At 44.7% G+C, this 18,867-nt stretch overlaps 1 protein-coding gene across 10 annotated transcripts in view; it reads right to left on the bottom strand.

The window, feature by feature from the left end:
- The window catches only part of FGGY (FGGY carbohydrate kinase domain containing), a 327,828-nt gene that overhangs the window by 55 nt on the left and 308,906 nt on the right, over positions 1–18,867 (bottom strand). For 8 of the 10 annotated variants that reach the window (XM_037404966.1, XM_037404967.1, XM_037404965.1 and 5 more), the window contains 2 exons: positions 2,965–3,026; positions 2,085–2,314 (listed from right to left, as the gene is read on the bottom strand). In XM_037404966.1, coding sequence (XP_037260863.1) covers positions 2,233–2,314; positions 2,965–3,026 — 144 coding nt within the window. In that variant the 3' untranslated portion in view covers positions 2,085–2,232. Of the gene's footprint in view, positions 1–432; positions 1,229–1,344; positions 1,505–1,887; positions 2,315–2,964; positions 3,027–18,867 lie in introns of those variants that run through there. The other 2 variants (XM_037404961.1, XM_037404963.1) reach the window with 2 other exon arrangements.

Genomic DNA, 18,867 nt, shown 5'->3' on the forward strand with positions numbered 1-18,867 from the left:
TTTCCTTGTAAGTCTTGGTACCAGTTCAGCCAGAGAGATCAAGGCCAATTTTATGATGATGATATAAATAGCAGGAAGTTTACAGAAAGTTTGCCCAAGTTGGGGGGTGCGTGTGTGCATGTCTGTTTGTGTTGAGCTGCGAAGAGTTAAAAACGCTGGTACGGTACCAGACAACCCCACACATCAGTCCCTATATAATCTGTACATTTGCCAAGTACTTGGAGTCAGTGAACTTCATTTTTACATATGAATTGTACATTAAGCTTTATGAATATTTATTGCTCACAACACACTGGTCTCCAACTGTTCTTTCCTTCTACATATTTTCAGCCAACATATTTTATTATGCCCTTGAATTCTAAGATATGACATACCATTATGTCGCAGTCATTTTCTTGCTTGTTACACTCTTTTTGTTATGATGTTTCTTCATTTTTTTTTCCCATCAACTTTCATTGTCTTTAATTATGTCCCTGAACTTGTGAAGCTGTTTCTTTTAACAATGCATACTTTGGAAACTGCAACAATTGCTTTTCCATGAACTACAAGGCAGGAAGTGCATTGTTTCTTTAAAAAAAATTACCAGATGTTTTTGAGTGCTGACTGCTAACATAAAAAAGCACAGAAACTATTATTTTCCAAGTTCTCTAAGTGTAATTTTGTTATTGTGTAACTTCTGTTTGCATTTAACTGGGAATTACTGCCAATACTAAAAAAATGGAATTTCTACCAAGCTAAGTGTATAAAGATGGAGTCCATCTATGTGAATACAGACTCCTTGGAAAGAAACTGTAGGTTGTTTCTCTTGCATAATACACTCACCAGGAGAGTGGCAGTTAGCAGTTTGAAGAAAAGAAGGATCCTCGTGAGTGACCTACAACAGAGTTGTAGCTGATCTGAATTACACTCTTCTGTTCTCTCACCCCTTGCTTCTTAATCCACTCCTTCAGCTGGGGACCCTAGTTTTGCTTTTTAAACAGAATTGTACCTTTTATTAAGAAGTAACCTGCAGGTGGCAGAGAAAGAAACAAGTTCTGAGAGAATTTCACTGGCAGTGCTTGGATCTTGCAGGATCAAAACGAATTGTACTGTCAGAGGTGAATCATTTTTGCTGTATACAACCAGCATGTCCACACTCTCCTTGCGCACCCAGTTACGCCACAACCTCTTGTCATGAACCCGGCAGTACCTTGTAGGACCGGCTATCCTGGGCAACCTTCAGAATCACCTGGGAACAAATAAAAGCCTTCTGTTGCCTGGGTTTGGCCAGCGGGTTTCTGGGCCCTGACAAATGCAAGTCTAAGGAAGGAAAATGAACCCTCGCTCCCTCTGCGTTCCCTGTACCTGCTGTTGCAGAGTTCAGCTCTGCAGCTGGCGGCCCGTGTAGGCACATGTGCTCTGAGCTGGGCCTGGCTGGAGCAACATGATGAGAACGGACAGGGAGAGCTGGGCTCTTCAGGGCTGACTCCCCGTGAGGCAGCTGGCAGGATGGAAGGGAATGCACCTGCATTATGAACGTATTTTCAGTGACTGCATCTGCCTGACTTAGTCCTTCAATGTCAACAGCGGGCCGTTTCATATCTGCGCAGTGATTAATGCTCACTGAGGGCAAGTTACTTGCAAAAGACAAAATGGCACAAATTATTGACAGCAAACCGACTGCACTGCAAGAATGGAGGCCAAAAAAAGAGCAGGAGACAGAAGAAAACAGAGAAAAAGACTGCACAGCTACAAAAGCGATTCTCAAATATCAGCCACCAAAGAAGAATTATAATCAGCTAAAAAATACAAACCCAAACTGAACTTGCCAATGGAAATCGTGTTTGGGTCTCAGCTGTGGCAGACACTAAAATAAAAAAGACCATGCGTGATGCCAGGTGTAGTTACCTGTGAAAAGCATGGCAAAGGGCAGCGATTCAAGTCCCTTGAGTCATGTCCGTTGTCCCTTGTGCTGCTCCTGCTTGTGGCCAGTCTAAATACAGCCCCTGGGGTACCGGCAGCTGGCCGTCTTGTCTTCTGACCGGAGCAAATGGTTATTCCTTGGCCCCGGGGTGCAGCGATTGCCGACAGAAAATACTCAGTGCTCCGCAGTGAAGTGAGTGCATTTTATTTGTCATTAAAAATTAAAATGTAGACCTTAAATGATAAAAGCATATTTTCACCATGGACAGTAGAATTACCCTCATCGCAAGAGATTTGTTATCCCTGCTGTTCCCCAATTATGACTCCAGATCAGAAGCTGTTCATGATGGAGCGATACTCTCTCTGATGTTCCACAAGTTTCAGAAACACTTCGTATTTCTTGTCATAAAATCTGTGTAAGAAAGTTAATTTCAGCAAAGCCTGAGCTTTTAGGATTTAAATCCCCTGTAACAGATATGTTTACTTCCTTCATTTAGCATCAGAGCCGCTCCGACTCTTCCCTAACCCCAGCTCGCACAAGGAGCAGAGTCCTGCCGGCAGGCTGCCGGAGCAGGGCTCCCCCCACAGCTGCCATTTCCCGGTACAAGGACACCTTGCGTTTCCCCTCCCGCCAGCTCTGGAGCTCAGAGGGCTCTCCCTCCGGCGGGGAGGCACGGGGGCTTCGCGCCCTCCTGCCCCGCACGGCCGCCGGGCTCCCCGCAGCCGCGCAGCGCCCGGGCCCGAGGGCGGGCAGTGCCGCCGGCCGCCGGCAGGGGGTGCCCGTGCGCCGGGCGGGAGCGCCTCCGCAGCGGGCCCCGCAGCGCGCCGGGCGGGACGCGGGGATGGCCGCGCCGCCGGGGACCCGCCGCCGCTCCGGGGAGGCCGCTCCGGGGGGCAGCTCCGGGGGGGGGGGGGGCAGCTCCGGGGGGGCCTGGCGCGGCGCCGAGGCAAGGCGGGGGCACGGCCGGGCCTCCCCCGCCGTCGGGTGCCCGTGTAATCCCTGCCAGCCCGGGCGGGCCGCGGACACCGGCCGCCCGCGGGGCTCGCCGAGGCCGGGATTACCTTTGATGCTCGTGGTTAGGCTGCACGACTCTCCCGATTTTCCCCATTTTTGCCATGGCTTCCTAGTAAAAGACAAAACACAAACTGGAAAAGCCTGTTTTGATTTAAAATACTTTTTGACAAGAACAAGATGTTTCAAAACCAATCGGAACATTACTGATGTATTTTGTTTCGGCTGAACAGGCCAGATGGCATAAAATATGTTCAATCCCATTATATAGTAGTCATGAGAACAAAGTGCTGCAGACCCCTCAGTAAACCAGAATCTGTTCCTCTTTCTTTCTGGGAGTCCAAGGCAGAACAGACTTATCTTTTATTATTTACACCAACCAAAAAACACTGCATCCCCGGAGGGGAGATTTCTCAAACAAAATGATACCGTACGTGAAATCCCTTAATCATATTCTTAAATTATCAACTCGCTGCAGCAGGGAGGACTCGGGTGTGCTCCAAGAAGCCAAAGGTAACTCGCAAAGTTCTGCTATGGAGCCCACAGCCAGCCGCGCAGGCCAGCACAGAGGTGTGAGGCAGCCCGTGATCCTGCTCTGCTTTTGGCCAAAACAATGTCAGGCAAAGGGATCTCACAGAATGCCCCTCTGGGACAGTTACCTGTGGAAGGGAAAGGACCGAATAATAGGCTCCTTTCCTCATCTATGCGAGATTCTGATTTTCTGTGGACTCTCCTGAGCAAGCCCGCTGGAATGAGACACTAATGAGTGAATGAGACACTAATCACATTAATAGAGGATCAAGCCCTCAGGCAAGGGTGGAGGCAGCAGGCACAGGCTATTTTCAGTGGAAGTTATTTCACAAGGAGCATGAAAGCAGTAGCTTTCAGATGGAACAGTATCAAACACAAAAGATCAGGATTCAAGAATCAGTGTCTGATTAAATCAGTATCATTGTTCATAGCTTTTAAGCAGGACCTTAAATCTGTCTTAATGTCAGTGCCTAAAGCACAGCACTAGGAGAGTGTCGGAATGACCCCTGGAGAACAGTCAGCCTGTGCTGCGGCTGGAAGCCATCTAGGCAACTGCTATGGCTGGATTTTTAAAAGGGTTGGATGATTTTATAGGCTGTAATACCTGCTGTAGTAAAATCTTTGCTTTCCACTAATCCAGCATTTCACAGCCAGGGATCTCCTAGAACTGCACAACGAAGATGAGCAATGTGAGCACTGTTTCACTGGCCCGGGACAGGGCAAGCAAGATGACCAGCAGCCTGTACGTCTTTCTGGGTTCCCCATTTCCCCTGTTAAAGAAACGCGATCATGACCTAAATGGCAGGATGTGAGCGGGCTGCCGTGCAGCCAGCAGGCACTCTTTCTCCCATGCACAGCGGTGTTTGCTCAGCTAGGCACGAGGTGCCTGGGATGCCACCCATGTGCCAGAGCAGCCGGCAGCCCCCCGCTCTGCCTGGCTGCCTGAACCTGCCGTATCACCTGGCATGTTCTCGGCACGTTTGCTTCATCCTTCAGCATTGACAAGTCCTTTTATACTGCAAGTCCGAATTGCTACTAGAATGTGAAACACCTACTTTCTACGTTTGTCAACCTCAGGGGGTTAATACTGGATGAAATTGTGGCTCTACCAAAGTAAAAAGCACTGCCAGTGATGGTGCAGTCAGGGTTTTACTCCGCTAGGGCTTCTGATAAAACAGCAGGGAGTACTTCTGTGCACTCACATGCCCGTACTCTTTCATATGTGCAGAAGTTGGTTGTATTTTGATTCCCCAAGAAACACCCTTGAAATAACACTTCCAGTGAGATAGTGTGTTCTTTTCCCTGGGACATGTGAGCCTGCTGGCACAGAGACTCTGCACACCAGCCAGATTAAAATACTGGCATGGAAAGGTTGGTATCTTTCCCAGTAAGAGAAATGGGCATTTTATTCCCTGTTCTTTAACAGGTGATACTAGCCCAAGCATTGTTCCTGTTTGCAATAGTTTGTCTTTTACAACTCCCTTGCATGGCCAGCTGGATTTAGAGGCTACCCCAAAAAAATGAACAAACACACAGAAAAAAACCCCTCTCGGAGTAAAAAACAGTTCCCTCTGTTACAATCAATACTGCCTCTCCAGATAGCGTGTGTCTTACAGAAAACATAAGGCAAAGGCAAAGCCCCTCGAAGCACTGTCACGCACGGCAAGAGTCACCTTGCTTTCTGCTCCCTGCTTTCTCTCTCCTTTCGAATTGCCCTGGAGATACTGAACAAAAATAAAACCAAGACATCTAAAAGGTCTAAACGTATCAGACAAATGCCAATTATTTTTTTTTTTCAGGTGCAAAAAAAATGAAAGAGCTGGACCAACTGCCATACACCCCCTCTGCACAGGCAGGCCCTGCCAGCTGCTGCCCCGTCCCGGGCAGCGTTCAGAGAACAGGACTCGAACAGCGCCTATCCCAGGACACGCGCCGCTTCTGCCCCAAGTACCCCACACACCTGTGTGCTGCCTTACTCTGCGGCCTCTTATGACTTCCAGTACTGAAAAACACATTACTGCTTCTTTGGGAAATAAGCCAGCCTTTTGAGATAGAGATATCTTCAGACAGGTTTTGTTTTTATGCTGTTCCTCATTACTTCCAGGTCTCCTCAGGCTGGTTCAAAAGACAAGACACCAGCGCTGACTCCACCAGGTGTGGAAGGTGAGGGCAGCCTGGCTCGGCCCAGCTGCCCCGCTGGCCACTGCAGCCCCGGGCCTGGCCGGGGCTCCCTCCCGCACATCCCCTCGCTCCCCACCCGTGCCTCCCCCACACCCAGCACTTGCAACACTCCAGCTTTCAGACCAAGTGCTTTGCAGCAGCCATCTTCAAAGGGTGAAACCAAGGGCTGATGAAAGCCCTCCCTATGAGGTCTCCTCAAACCTGAAACCCCCGGCACAGAGACCCCGTCCTCCCACGGGCAGCAGCAGAGGGTGCCACTGCTCCCAGGGGGCCCGGAGCAGAGCAGGCTGGAGAGATCCCTAAAGGAAAACCGGCCCCTCAAGGCCGGATCAAAACTAGGAAACAGGACCTGGCTGCTGCTTATCTTCTGCTGGTCCACCCGACTATCCACCTTTAGCTAAGGAGGAAGACGCCAAAGCAATCTTTCCAGTTTATAGGCTAAAATACTTACGTATTTTTAAATCTACTGAAAATACATAGGTCTTTGAGAATCCACTGCATTAAGGTCTCACAGCAACTACCATGGTAATGTGGAATGACATGTTAAAAAATATACACCCAGCAATTTTTAACGACTCACTCATTCTAGGTTGCTCAAAATACGCTAAATTAATTCCCTCTCAATTTGCATTTTGGTTGTGTGTTGTTTTGGTGTTTTTTTTAAGTCAGTTTGGTCATTGTTAGTTTGAACAAAAACTATACTCCCAGAGGAGAGTCTTTTCAACAATTTTCTGGGGGCAAAGAGGAACAGAACATTGAAAATATGAATTTATAATGAAATCGGAAACAAAGGAACATTAGAATCGCATTACTGAATCGGATCAACCTTGTGCACTGCTCTGTCTCCAACAAAGCCTTAAATATAGCGAAGTGATAATACTGCTGTTCAGAAATAGTTTGTTTGAGGGTTGACATCCAAATCTAATTCCAGTCACCAAGAATTTCACAATCTTAATTTGAATGACGCTCTATCTTCTTTGTTTGCCAGTCTAGACAGTACAATGAATAGAGTGATTTGAACACAACGAATTCTCTCTTAAAACAAAATATTTTGTAAAATTGCTTTTTAATCATTTCTTTTCTCTCTTTCCATAAAGGCTATGCTATAAATAAACCCTGAAAGTTCGCATTTGATCATAATTTCTAAAGGCTGGGCAAGAGGCAAGTGAAGGGTTTACACAGAAAAAAAAGAGAGGCACTGTGGAGCAGAAATAAAGGGATGCATTCATGATTTCTAACCTTTTGTTAGAGTGTCAAAGCTGAGACAGATACAAGCCAGTAAACACTCTGCTTACCATGAAGAGTTAGTCAAACGGGGTTACCCTGCCCCGGACAGAAGGAGCCCAGGCCCAGGGAACAAAATTCTCCAAAGCCCACCACGGTTTCAGAACAAGGTGCTGTTTTGCTGCTGGAAGGGTGACCCAGCAGGGGAAGTCAGTAGGCATTCAGGTTCATTCCATGCTGAATTCAGCTCTTCGGCATGATCTGGGGCAGCGGTAAATTTAAGACGCCAGGGCAGCCTCAGCAGGCAGTACACCTCCCAGGGAAAGCCTATTTTGACACAGCATATAAAAGCTGGAAATTTCAGCTGTTGTCCTTTCAATAATGGAAAGGAATCCCTAAGTCTGATTTTCAGTAGTGACTCAAGGACTCCTGTGGCTGATATTACTGAAAAGTAATGGGATGTAGGCCCTTAAAAGCACATATCAAATGAGAAACCAGATTTAGGGATGCCAGCCTTCGGTAAGGAAATCAATTAACATAATCCCACTGAAATTAATGAGCTGGGAACATCAGTCCCCTTAAGAATTCGGGCTTCTGCTTTATTTAGGTACTTTAAAAATTGTATCCAAAGTTAAATGGATGAAGCATTCAAGCACAAATGCAATTTCCCAGCTATGTTCTCCCCACTTACTCATTTCGATAATGTTTGGACTCCTACCTAGTGTAGTCATTAATAGTGAGAACAACCACATACCATCTAAAGCTTTACTGTACAGTTTCAGTGGCTGGAAGCATTTGGCCTGCACACACAAAAGCATCCAGCAAAGCTCACCAGACTGTGTGGGTATACCGTGCTCCAGTTATAGCAACAGCGTGCCAGCTACTCGGGGGAAGGATCCTCAGACAAATGAAAACACAGAGAGGCACTCGAATGCTAATTAACTAAGTCTGGTGCTGGTCTGTGGCTTGTCCAGTGACAGCCGTGGCTCTGTTGCACCAAGAATGAGCGGCCTACGAATGAAGGATGAAAAATACCTCTGCCGCAAACCAGTTTTGGATCATAACTTATAACTCATTCGGGAATCTCGGAACAAGCTGGCACAAGATGGCTTACCCTTCTTCTCCCCAAACTGAAGTTGTTCATTCGCTTCATCTTAGTACTTATGCAAAAGGAGGAAATGATACTAATTTTCATTGTGCCAATACAAGCCAAGTGATCAAATGCTGCCATTCTTACAGCAAAAAGTAGTGAGAAATCTGTACAAGCAAATGTGCTTCTTCACATCATTCCGGAGAATGACACGAGGGTATGCATGGAAGGTCAGTCTCAACTCCTGAATCACACAGACCTTTGAAACACGAATTTACCTTCCCTACCCTGAAGACATTACTCAGACTCCCACTCCAGCCAGTCTTGCCTCTCTGGTGTTTTTGTACAGCTCCACAGTCACAGATCCAGCATCAGAGGAAAAGAATTTAAAAGTTACCCCGTTCACAGTAGACTGAAATGTAGGAACATTCTTCTCCACCAGATTTGTTCTGATTTACAGATTTCAGCAGGTGTAAGTACCTTCAAACTAACAGTCTGACTTTATACTTCTAAGTCCTCATAACAAAAACAGTAAATAATGTTATATGTAATAACTCTTCCTGCTCTTCAGCAGCGAAGAACCTCTCTCTCACTCATCTCTATTCCACACACATAAGCTGAGACTAGCAGATGCTAACTAGCATCATTTTAAGAAGTCCAGCCACAGATATATTGGAATTTGAGGGGAAAAAATAGATTTCTTGAAATGCTGATGTTCGAGAAATACTTTTAAACTTTTCTAAGAACTGTAAGCAAGGCTGCTATTTTCTTATAGGCCTTTATTTAGGGATTACTTACTTAATAGCCTGGAGATGCAATATTCACCTTATCTATGCTTAGGGGAGTTACATGAATATATTTATGTAACACAGCCCTAGCAGAACATTACTTTTTAGTGGTATATGACTGCATGAAGAAAGCATGTGATGGACCGTATACAATATTTTTTTAGTCGTTTTTTTTCCCCCCTTAAATTTGTTTGAGTTATAGGGGCAGATCTTGGCAGCATGCACAAAGCCCAAAATCTGTAACTCAATTCTCTGTGGTATTCTGAATGGAGTGAGCCAAGTTTTAAACACATTATGGATAAATATTAGAGCTGAGCAAAAATTTCACACCTAAGACCAAAGTGTGAAAATTTGGCTTTCATTCACTTAGTGAAAAGGTGGAAAATTTCACACAAGCTTGTATTTTCCTTTTGCTCTGTTCCAGCGTAGATTTCTATGTTCATATCAAACCTCAGAGAGACAGAGAGAGTTTCTGTCTGTAAGTGAGACTACAGAGGAGGGAGAAGAGGATGGAAGGATGGAGGTCCAGCGAGCAGGACACCAGCTCAGGACTTGAGTTCAAGTCTGTCTTCCAGGAAAAAGTCACTGGCCTTTTGAATCTCACTATCCATAACTCAGTAACAGCGCTGGCCCATCTCAGAGGAGTATTTTATGCAGCTGCTGAAGACTGTGACAGCAGTAGTGGGGAATCAGGCAGGTAGCTTAGAAGAAGCACAACACTATTCTACCCCTAAACCATCCAACTTCAGTTGACAGAGGCCAACTGGATGGATCCTCAGTACTGAGACAATGCAGTTTTCTAGTTCAAGCACTGAATCAGGAACCAGAAAGTTTGCAACGGACTCCCCAGGTCACTGGGACATGTAATTTACTCTCTTAATTTTCAGTTACCTCTCTCTGAAATAGGCTGCTCCTGTTATTTTCCCCCAGGTTTGGTCTAGCTTGTACACAGTTGGCAAACTCTAGGTTTGTCCCTGACTTTGTACTGTGGGTGGCAGACGGAGCTCTCAGTCCTACTGCGGCCCTTCATGCCTCATTCAAGTACGTATCGCTTGACCCATCCTCCACCACAGGAGCATGGCTTTCACTCCTTAGTGTCAGAGACAGGAACAAATGGAAAAGAGATCACATAACAGTAGAGACAAGTGCAGATGAGGACACAGTACATCTTCTACCTCCAAAGCACCTACTTTTACTCTGCTTCAGTGACTACACTGAGTATTAGACAGGCTGTGGCCACCGTAGCTTGGCATCGCACTGAGCTTGTGCTTCAGCCAGGCCGGCCAGCCAACAGACAAAGCCATAAGAGGAGCAGCAGTGGCAATGCAGCTGCTGTAAAGGGTGGCTTGTTGTGCTAGCGATGATATTAATTACTTATTCCGCAGACCAAATTTAGAATGGGATGAGGGTCAGCTATGATTGCTACATCATCTATCAGCTGGAAACTATGTTTGGGTCTAAGCTCTAGCCACACTGCTACTAAATATAGATTGGTTTGTTGTTGATTTGACTCTGCACTCCCCCAAGTTGCCTTTGACTATCAAATAATTAAGCAGTTTGCTTTGTGAGGGCTCCACTGCTGGCACCTCTTAGTGCCCAAAGCTGCTTGGATGCAAACTTGACAGCTTAGCAGGGGTTTCAGCTTACCCGGGCAATGGAAAGAGCCCAAGTGTTTAGCTCCTGTTTCAGTTTCACAGATTGCTGGCACTAGGTGCTGTGAATCAACAGTCTGTGGGCAACTTCTAAGCAGTCTGGGGCACGGTTTAGCCACACTTACCCTGACATGAGCTTGTATAACTTATTCATGAAGCGTATGGCCACTTTACAATGCCTGTGTACGAAGACCCAAGGCAGCTTTAATAGGGCTAGCCCAGGTACTGATAAGATGCGATCACAGCAGCGCGCAGGTCTGCCCAGCCTGCCCAGCAGGGTGGCTTCCACAGCCGAGCGCCCGCTCTGCCTCCCGGCCGGCCCCACGCCAGGGGTGGCCATGCCACAGCTGGCAGCTTCCTTACCGGAGGGGAGGCTCCCTGACTCCACCACCAACGCCAGACCGTACAGTTCCCTCACCCCCTCCTGAGGTGGAATACATTTGTTAACCACACACAGCATCACTGTTACAATAGACTAAGAAGGTTTGTCCGTATAAACCACATGAAAATACATTGATTTAACCCACTTTTTAGACTTGGAAATGTTATGCTGACAAGTAGCGCTGTTTAACAGAAAGCAAGCTCACCTGGGAGTCGAGAGCAGATCCCAACAGCAGATCCTGACATCAGATCCAGATGCAGAGCACTGTACTACAGCTACAAGCTACATCAGCCCTACTCGTCACTGCTGGTGATGAAGTAAACTAAGCTTGGGAGCGCTGCTCCTCGCAAAACCTGGAATAAGTTATTTTGCTTCTCTGGCTCCCTTCTCACCCTCTGTTGCACTATCTATCCTAAGTTTTTTCCCCTCAATTTTAGGTGGTAAAACCTTTGGGGTAGGCAGGGCAGGTGTGTGATTCCACAGTGACCTGCACAACAAAAGAAATGAGCTGGACAAAAAGCAGGAGTCGTCCTTTGGGCAGGAGAGGGTAAAACAACAGAGAAGCTGAAGAACAAGCACCCACACAGGATATCCTGACACTCACTCGGCTGTGTACTTGACACAATATTTAGTTGAACTGCACCACTTCCTTTAAGGTGCAAAATTCAGATTTATTCAGCTGATTTCTTTTCACGTTCAAGCTGAACGTACAGCTTTCCTTGCATTTAGTCATTGAGTTCAAACTTTTATTTGCCATCTGGCAATGGATTGGGGTTTACTGGGGGGAGGGGATAGAAAAGGGGCTTTTTTTTTTCTTCCTTTTTTATTTTTTTTTTTTTTTTGCATCTGTATTTGCTTTATGAGCTATGGCTAAGGCATCGTTTACACATGGGGAACTGGACTGGGTTCTCTCAATTCTTTCCATATGTTCACTTATGCTGTCAAAACATTTTTTCGATCTAATTAATCTACACATGTCTCTCCACTTCCCCACTCGCTGGGTTTTACCATTTTGGGGGTATCTAGCTGCGATTTTGTCAGCTTCTGCCTACACTTTGCTTTAGGGTTACTCCATCAAGAAAACAAAACTATTTGCAACATTTCACTCTTCTCCATCTGCTTATTCCTCCCCTATGTCCAACACTGCCGAAGGAGAATTTCCTTTTCCCCTCACCTTTCAAATGTATTCTTTGCCATTCTCCAGTGTCTACCTGAGGTTAATGAGGGAAATCCCTGCTGTGAGTTTTGATTTGGGATTATTTTTTATCTAGTTAATTTGATGTGTGGTTTACTATAAAAAACAAAACCCACCCTGTTCCTCAGAAATATGCTTACATTTTACCCAATCTGGACTGCATTTGGGAAATTACAGTGGACAGGGGCTCGTAAAAAACAAGAGACCTTTAAAAAAAAAAGTCTTTCACTACTGTAAACCTGTAGAAGGTTGAGATGTTAAAGCAGAGAGTGAAACTGCACTAAAATATGAAGAAAGCCTTTCTAGTAACCTTACAGACATCCTATCTCCAACAAAAAATATCACTTAAAAGAAAAACTGGTATTTTATAGATATCCAAAGTGTGGCAGGCAGAGAGTAAAAGCTAGAAGAAACGAGAAATCGGTTAAGACTCAGAGCTGGACTGCATAGCCGTTTCTCCTCATGAAGCACAGTACAGGACAGCTACTGTGACAGAAGGCAAATGGTTCCTTGCCATGATTGCGACAGACAAGAAGTCAGTAACCTTTCCTAACACATCGTTTCAGAAAGTATTTTTCTTTCCCAAATTAGGGGCTACAAGTGGCTCAACTAAGTGGGAGCTGAAGCAAGGCACGCTGCTCACCGCAGGGGGGGTTGACTACCTGATCTTTAAACTATTCTATGACACGGTTCTGTGATCAGCTGATGATATTGTCCCATTTTGTTAAAAACCAGGCATCCTCTCCTCTCTGGGTCTGAAAATCAGAGGCAGCCAGGGATGAGAAGCTACTGCTCTCATTTGCTGTTCTGCCATTACAACTGTCCTTCAAGAAGAGCGCTGCTCCTAAAAAGCACTTTAAATGCTGGATACATATCGCTACAAATTCCCTAAACCTGGGAAGCTTGGTCTGACCAATGGGACAGCCAGTCTGTTGCTAAATGTGCTCTAACACCACCAAGGGAGAATCTCAACCTGAACTGTGAAATTCCCGTAGACACAGACCTCAGAGAGACTTGTATGAGGACACTGTAACAGTCACATCCCAACAGCTGTTCTGCTCTCCTTGCTCCTAAAATGTTTGGCTGCTATCTCTCGGAGACCACTGGGAAGTGGTAAATACAGTTCTCTTTAGCATTACAACTTCCGTGTAAGTAGGAACCTCTTTCTATGCACAAACTGTCTGTGCATTGCAATTACATTTCTTGCACAGAAAAACCTGGAGGCACCAACTTACACAAATTCATTGGGAAGAAATTTTTCTCATCGATAAAAGTCAAAAGTTAGGCGCATCACTACTCTAGCTGTCAGGCCTGACATTTTTCCATACAAAAGCAAAACCAAGGGCTATTAATCCCCACCTGCCCCAGAGCCATAAAGGAGCCTTTGATTACAGCATTATTACATAACCTCTTTTAATGAGCAAATCAAACCTGCCATCCAGCATTGCCAGCAGGAATTTTTAAAGGTATCTGAGGCATCTTTTTCCTTGGGAGATCTTCTAAGAAAGCATCTGTATTCATTTGGCAAATAGAAACAGAGCACATTTTATAATTGACTGTGCCCAAAACAATAGCTGGTTCTGTCTGAAAGCACACCAGTTAGAGTTAAAAGTGCAGTTAGCATGTGAGTCATCAAGTGGTAGCAGAGCTTGGCTGGCTCACAGCCTGAGATCTAATATAGCACCATCCTGCCCCAGGGGTTATCTTAAAAGCTGAAATCTTGCAGAGAAGAGGACACTAGACAGCCTCCACCTTCCCACCTCCAAATTTTGGCTAGGTGGGAGGGTGGACAAGCTTGTTTATAAGCTATCCTTTTTATCTCTGGGAAAGGCGAACACCACAAAATCCCTCCAGAGGGATGTTCTCACCGTACAACACCCAGCTGGGTCACCATTCCTACTTTTACTTTGCTGTCCCATCCTGTTTCCCTTTTTCTAAGCTCCCAGTGATCTGCCCCTTGTGGCTCCTATTTCCAGGCAAACTTTGCCCCTTCACTCTAATGAGAAATTTCTAACCCACTGCTCCTGAAGCGCTTACAGGGGACAGCTCTTCCCAGCACAACTTCTGTGACTGTAAGAGGGCAGTCAGATACATCGGCTCCCGAAATTTAATCTTGGACAAGTCACGCAAGCCTTCTACACCTCAGCTTCTCAGATATTCCATGGGAATCAATAACACCGCTAGATTAATATCAAACACTTAGGAGGGAAATCCAGCCCGTGCGGGACACAACTGAAGAAAAAACACTTTGTGCTTCACGATTCAGCTGATCCTAAGAATCGAGCCAGTTCCTGCTGCTGAGGGTCTGTCCTTTTATTTAAAGACAGCAAGCTGAGAGAAGAGATGAATAGCAGAGACTCAAACGGCTCATGGAGCTTTTCACTTGTAGGTCACCAATCAGAACCTCAGCGAGGTCAGCGAGTGTTTGTGAGTTATCGTGGTATGCAAGCTGTTTATAGTGCCCTTTGCAAAGGGGATTTATTAGTTTCAAATTAATTTCTATTGTATGCAGTTTTCACAAAATGAAACCCTCCACTGTTACAACTTGGTCACTGTTAACCCTTTGCAAAGCTACACAAGACAAACTGCTACCACCACCTGAACAGCCTGCCTTCTAAAATCATACTTGAAGAAGTGTCCTAACTGTGAACTGAGCCTGGATGACCTCAAAGAGCCTTTCCTAGCCTTGAGTAGAGGCACAGCCATGAGAGGAAAGTTGTACTGCAGCTGCACATACTGTTCCTCGCTCGTGCATAAATCGGGAAAGGCAGAGCCCAGCTCTGCAGGCTTGTTCTTTACTCCCCACAGTGACTCTGAGCCCTCGCCGGGTCTGCTCGTTGAGAAAGATAAGTGTGTGTGCTGGCAGCAGCACAGGCCTATTCTTTGCAGAAAGTACTTTCTCAAAGAAAAAACAAAACAGAAGAAGCAAAAATGAACAACTATATCATTATCTGATGTGCTGAGATCTCAGCAGAGATCATTTCAAAGATCCATATTGTTTACAGCAGCTGATGAGTCTAACAAGTGCTGAAGCTGTGCTCTCGCTTAAAGTGCTAACATATTTACAGTTTTCAATCCTGTCCTTAGCACTTATCTGTCATTTCAAGATGAATGCTCCTTTTGTACAGGCTAATTACTTGCACGAATACTCCACTAGCTCAAGATCCCAGATTTGTTTCGCTTTTCCATTAGCAGCAATTTTGTACTTTGGAAATTGCTTAATACAGCAAATCTAAAAAAAAAAAAAAAAAAAAAAGCTGTTTTTTATTCAAAGGTATTTCTTTGGCTATGACAAGTCTAGAATAGGGGGAGGGAAAGTGAATTACTTTTATCTGATTAAAGTCCTAATTTTACCGTACAATTTTTCTAAATGCACTTACCCATTGTTCTGCTCTGGCTTGGTTATTGGGATTAGAATAATTTGTGAAGAGCTATATAAAATCAGACTTTATCAGATCTAACTGAATTACTTGATAAGAAGTGGTTTTCTCATGCTCAACATTTTTTTCTCTATATATAGTACATCAAAAATTTGGTCGGGTCCCATCCTGCCCCCTCCTCTTCCAACAAACAGTAGGACCATGTGCAACTGAAAAGCTGTCAGTCATTTCATTTTTACAGAAGAGAAGGAATGCAGGCCATTCTACAACTGAGTAACTTAATTAAAAAAAATACAACCCAGACACGCCAGAAAAAGGATACATTTATAACAAGGAGGTCTTATCCTGCTGAGTGTTTTACATTACATTCATTGGGTTACTGACCTGTCACAAACCAGTTTCAGATGCAAATCAAAAAATGCTCAGCAATGCAAGATGCATCTGTTGTTTCTGCTAATCCTGATCCCACTGCAGTTAAAAAAAGGATAACATCTGATTTTCAGAAGTCTCCAGCGAGCATCTACAACTGCAGCTTAGAAGGCTCCATACTTGAGCAAAAAGAGCACCCAGTGTCGCAGCTGCGTGCTAAATGTCTAAGTTACAGAGTTAGATGTCTAAGGCTACAAGCCTGAGAATGAAAATGCTGATCTTGAATTGGCCTTTGCTGCTCCTAAGGAACTGCCAATACAAACTATGAGTGAATTTGTGTTTTAAAGGATGTGGTCTCCCATTCCTGCCCAAATATTTTCTAAAAACAAGAATTCTGCACATGAAGTGCATTTCATTGTCAATGTATAACACAACCTCTAAAAGTAATGAATGCTGTAAATATTAAAAACTGATATAACCTTTAGAGTTGTAGTAGTGTCATACTGCCTAGGCCACCTTTCATATTATATACACCGCAATGAAGATTACCACACATAATAAACTGGTTGCAGTTCTCAAGTAAGATTCTGTTTTCCCGTTCAGAAACCAAAAGATATTCCAATTATGTGCAACTGAGTTGTCTACCGGCATTTCCGTTCTTACTTAAATCTTCCAGAGCAACACCATTAGCAGCATCATAGATTTTCTTTGCACTTTTAATTCTATCACTTTTAATGTAACTATAAGACCAGCCTCTGAGGTACTTAAACACCGCTACGTCTGCTTCACAAATCAGTTGGATGAAGAACAAAGTTAAACAACTTGCCCAACGTCACAGAGTCAGTGGCAAAGCTGGCAATAAAACCTATGTACTCTGACCCTCAAGCTAGGTAACATATATTGTTTTCTCATTGCAAAATTCTGCTTTTATTTATACAGAGGTAAACTCTGAAGAATTTGACACTATAGCGGTTTACGTCAGATTTGAACTAGTACTGCTGATGGCAGGGTGTCTGCCATCACCAGGCTAAGAAGAACGACATTGGCAAATGCAGCTTTTTTTCCCCTCTGTCACTAAAAAATACTACCCTACATTTTACATGGTATTTGTGTGATCTGTGAAGCCAGGCGATTCAGTTCTTATCTCCAGGACATTAAACAAGCCTGCTGATTTGAGGTGTCTAACATTTCTGAATGTTCATATCTGTTCATACTTGAGGAGTTACAATACAAACAGGGATCCTGATACAGAGAAGCCCTTCTTACTTAACCCTTACTGCTAATGCTGCAGAAAAAACACTGCATGCATGGGTGGAATACATACACAATCCTCTCCAACCCAAAACCCTATTGCTGTGTTGCAGATGTAAGGCGGTATCTATCCATAGTACGCTTTCCTGCTTTCTGAAGTCACAGGCAAAAGAATGGCAAATGCCATCATTTGGACAGACTGAGAAAGTTACAAAACATAGCAAGAAACATAGATTGGAGGAGAATTAGGGAGGTAAGTTTAAAGGCCGCTGAACGAATTGCTCGCGTGAAACAGACCCTGTGTAATTAGCCACTAGGGGGAACAAGAGTCATGCTGCTTAATTAAGGTGCAGTCACTTCGAGCAGGGCGCCCCGAGGGTTACCTTGCCCGGGGAAGCTGGCTGAACACTTTCCCTGTAAGCCTTAGAGTGGGACAAAGCTGTTCTGACCTTTGTCTGTGTTTCACTTTCCCCCTTCAGGTCTGTATAGGCCTTGGCAGAAGCAGTGAACAAGACCTGAAGAATTTACACATCTTTCATTCTAGCTGCAATTAACTAGGGCTGCACCTGAAGCACCTGGTAAAAATATTTAAACAAAAACCTGGGAGCAAAAGGGGGGAGACGAAGGATAAGGAAAGGACCAAAGGCAAAAAAAAAAAAAAAAAAAAAAGGGGCAAAAAAGGCAAAGCTCGATTTTTCAGACAGTGTACACTTTGACGTTGGCTCTTTCAAAGCAGAAGGGAAGAAACCCCACATGCAGGTCATATGCAAGCTGCCTGAGAACCGCAGAGCCATGCTCTGCTGATACCGTTGGACTGAGGCAGTGGTTGGGAGGATGGCAAGGGACCTGCCCCCACTGGTGCCTGCTGACCTGCACCAATGAACCTGCATGAGAAAAACCAATGAGGCAAAAAGTAAAAGCCCCTCTCGGGCCACTTCTTCTCTGCTTCTGCTGAGGACCCAGAGCTATTCAACAGCATGGCTAGGACTGAGTAACAGGCAATCTTTCCTATTACCATAAAATGACAAATAAGTAATAGTTACAGCCTGTAAACACAAGACTCAAATTAAATAGAGTTCTAAGGGGTACACTGTAACTGGAAGCAGGATGCTCCTCCGATTAGAGCCAGCTCAGCCTAAAGAGTATCAGATGTTACTCGGGCCTTAGAAGGCCTGAGACATAAACTATGCATGTAAGAGAAAAAGAAGTCAAATGACTCATGACAGAGTTTGTTTTAATATAAATGAATTCTTCTGTCTCTTTGCTTTTAAAGACTTGCCATTTCAGATCCTGAACAGCTAACCCAGGCAGCTGGCTTCCTTAGCCAGTGTCCTTCATTTTGTGTATCAAACGCTGGCATTTGCAAACTCATATTCCTTTGGCTAAGGGAGGGCAGTTTATTTTAGCATTGTGATCAATGCCATCCTAAATCTTTCCTTTTCCAATCCAAGAACACTGGCACAGCCCAATAAGCGCAGTGTGGATACGCTGTACGCACAGAACAGAGCATCACAACCCTTTACTGAAGTCCTACAGGCCTTGGGAGTGGACCTGGGGGATGCAACACTGAACAAGCTTCAAACCATCCCTCCCTCTTTGCTTTTTATTATGTGAGACACAGGTAAAGGACTGAGACATGGAAAGAGTATGGAAAGAGAGAAAGAGAACAGAAGAAAAGGAATAAAATTAAAGGGAAGAAGAGAAGAGAGAAAAGAGATGAGAAGAAGAATCAACAGTTGAGAAAAAAAGTGAAAAAAACTAAACAAAAGGGAACACAAACAAGAAAGTGGCAAGAATACAAGAAGAAAGAATAAACAACATGAGAGCGGGAGTAGAGAGAGGGAGATGGCGGGGATATTGGGGATTTAGTGCCAAAAAAGAAAAGCCCCATTTTCCACTATACCTATTTT

This window comes from Falco rusticolus, chromosome 11 (genome assembly GCF_015220075.1).
Source record: "Falco rusticolus isolate bFalRus1 chromosome 11, bFalRus1.pri, whole genome shotgun sequence".
Classification (NCBI taxonomy): domain Eukaryota; kingdom Metazoa; phylum Chordata; class Aves; order Falconiformes; family Falconidae; genus Falco; species Falco rusticolus.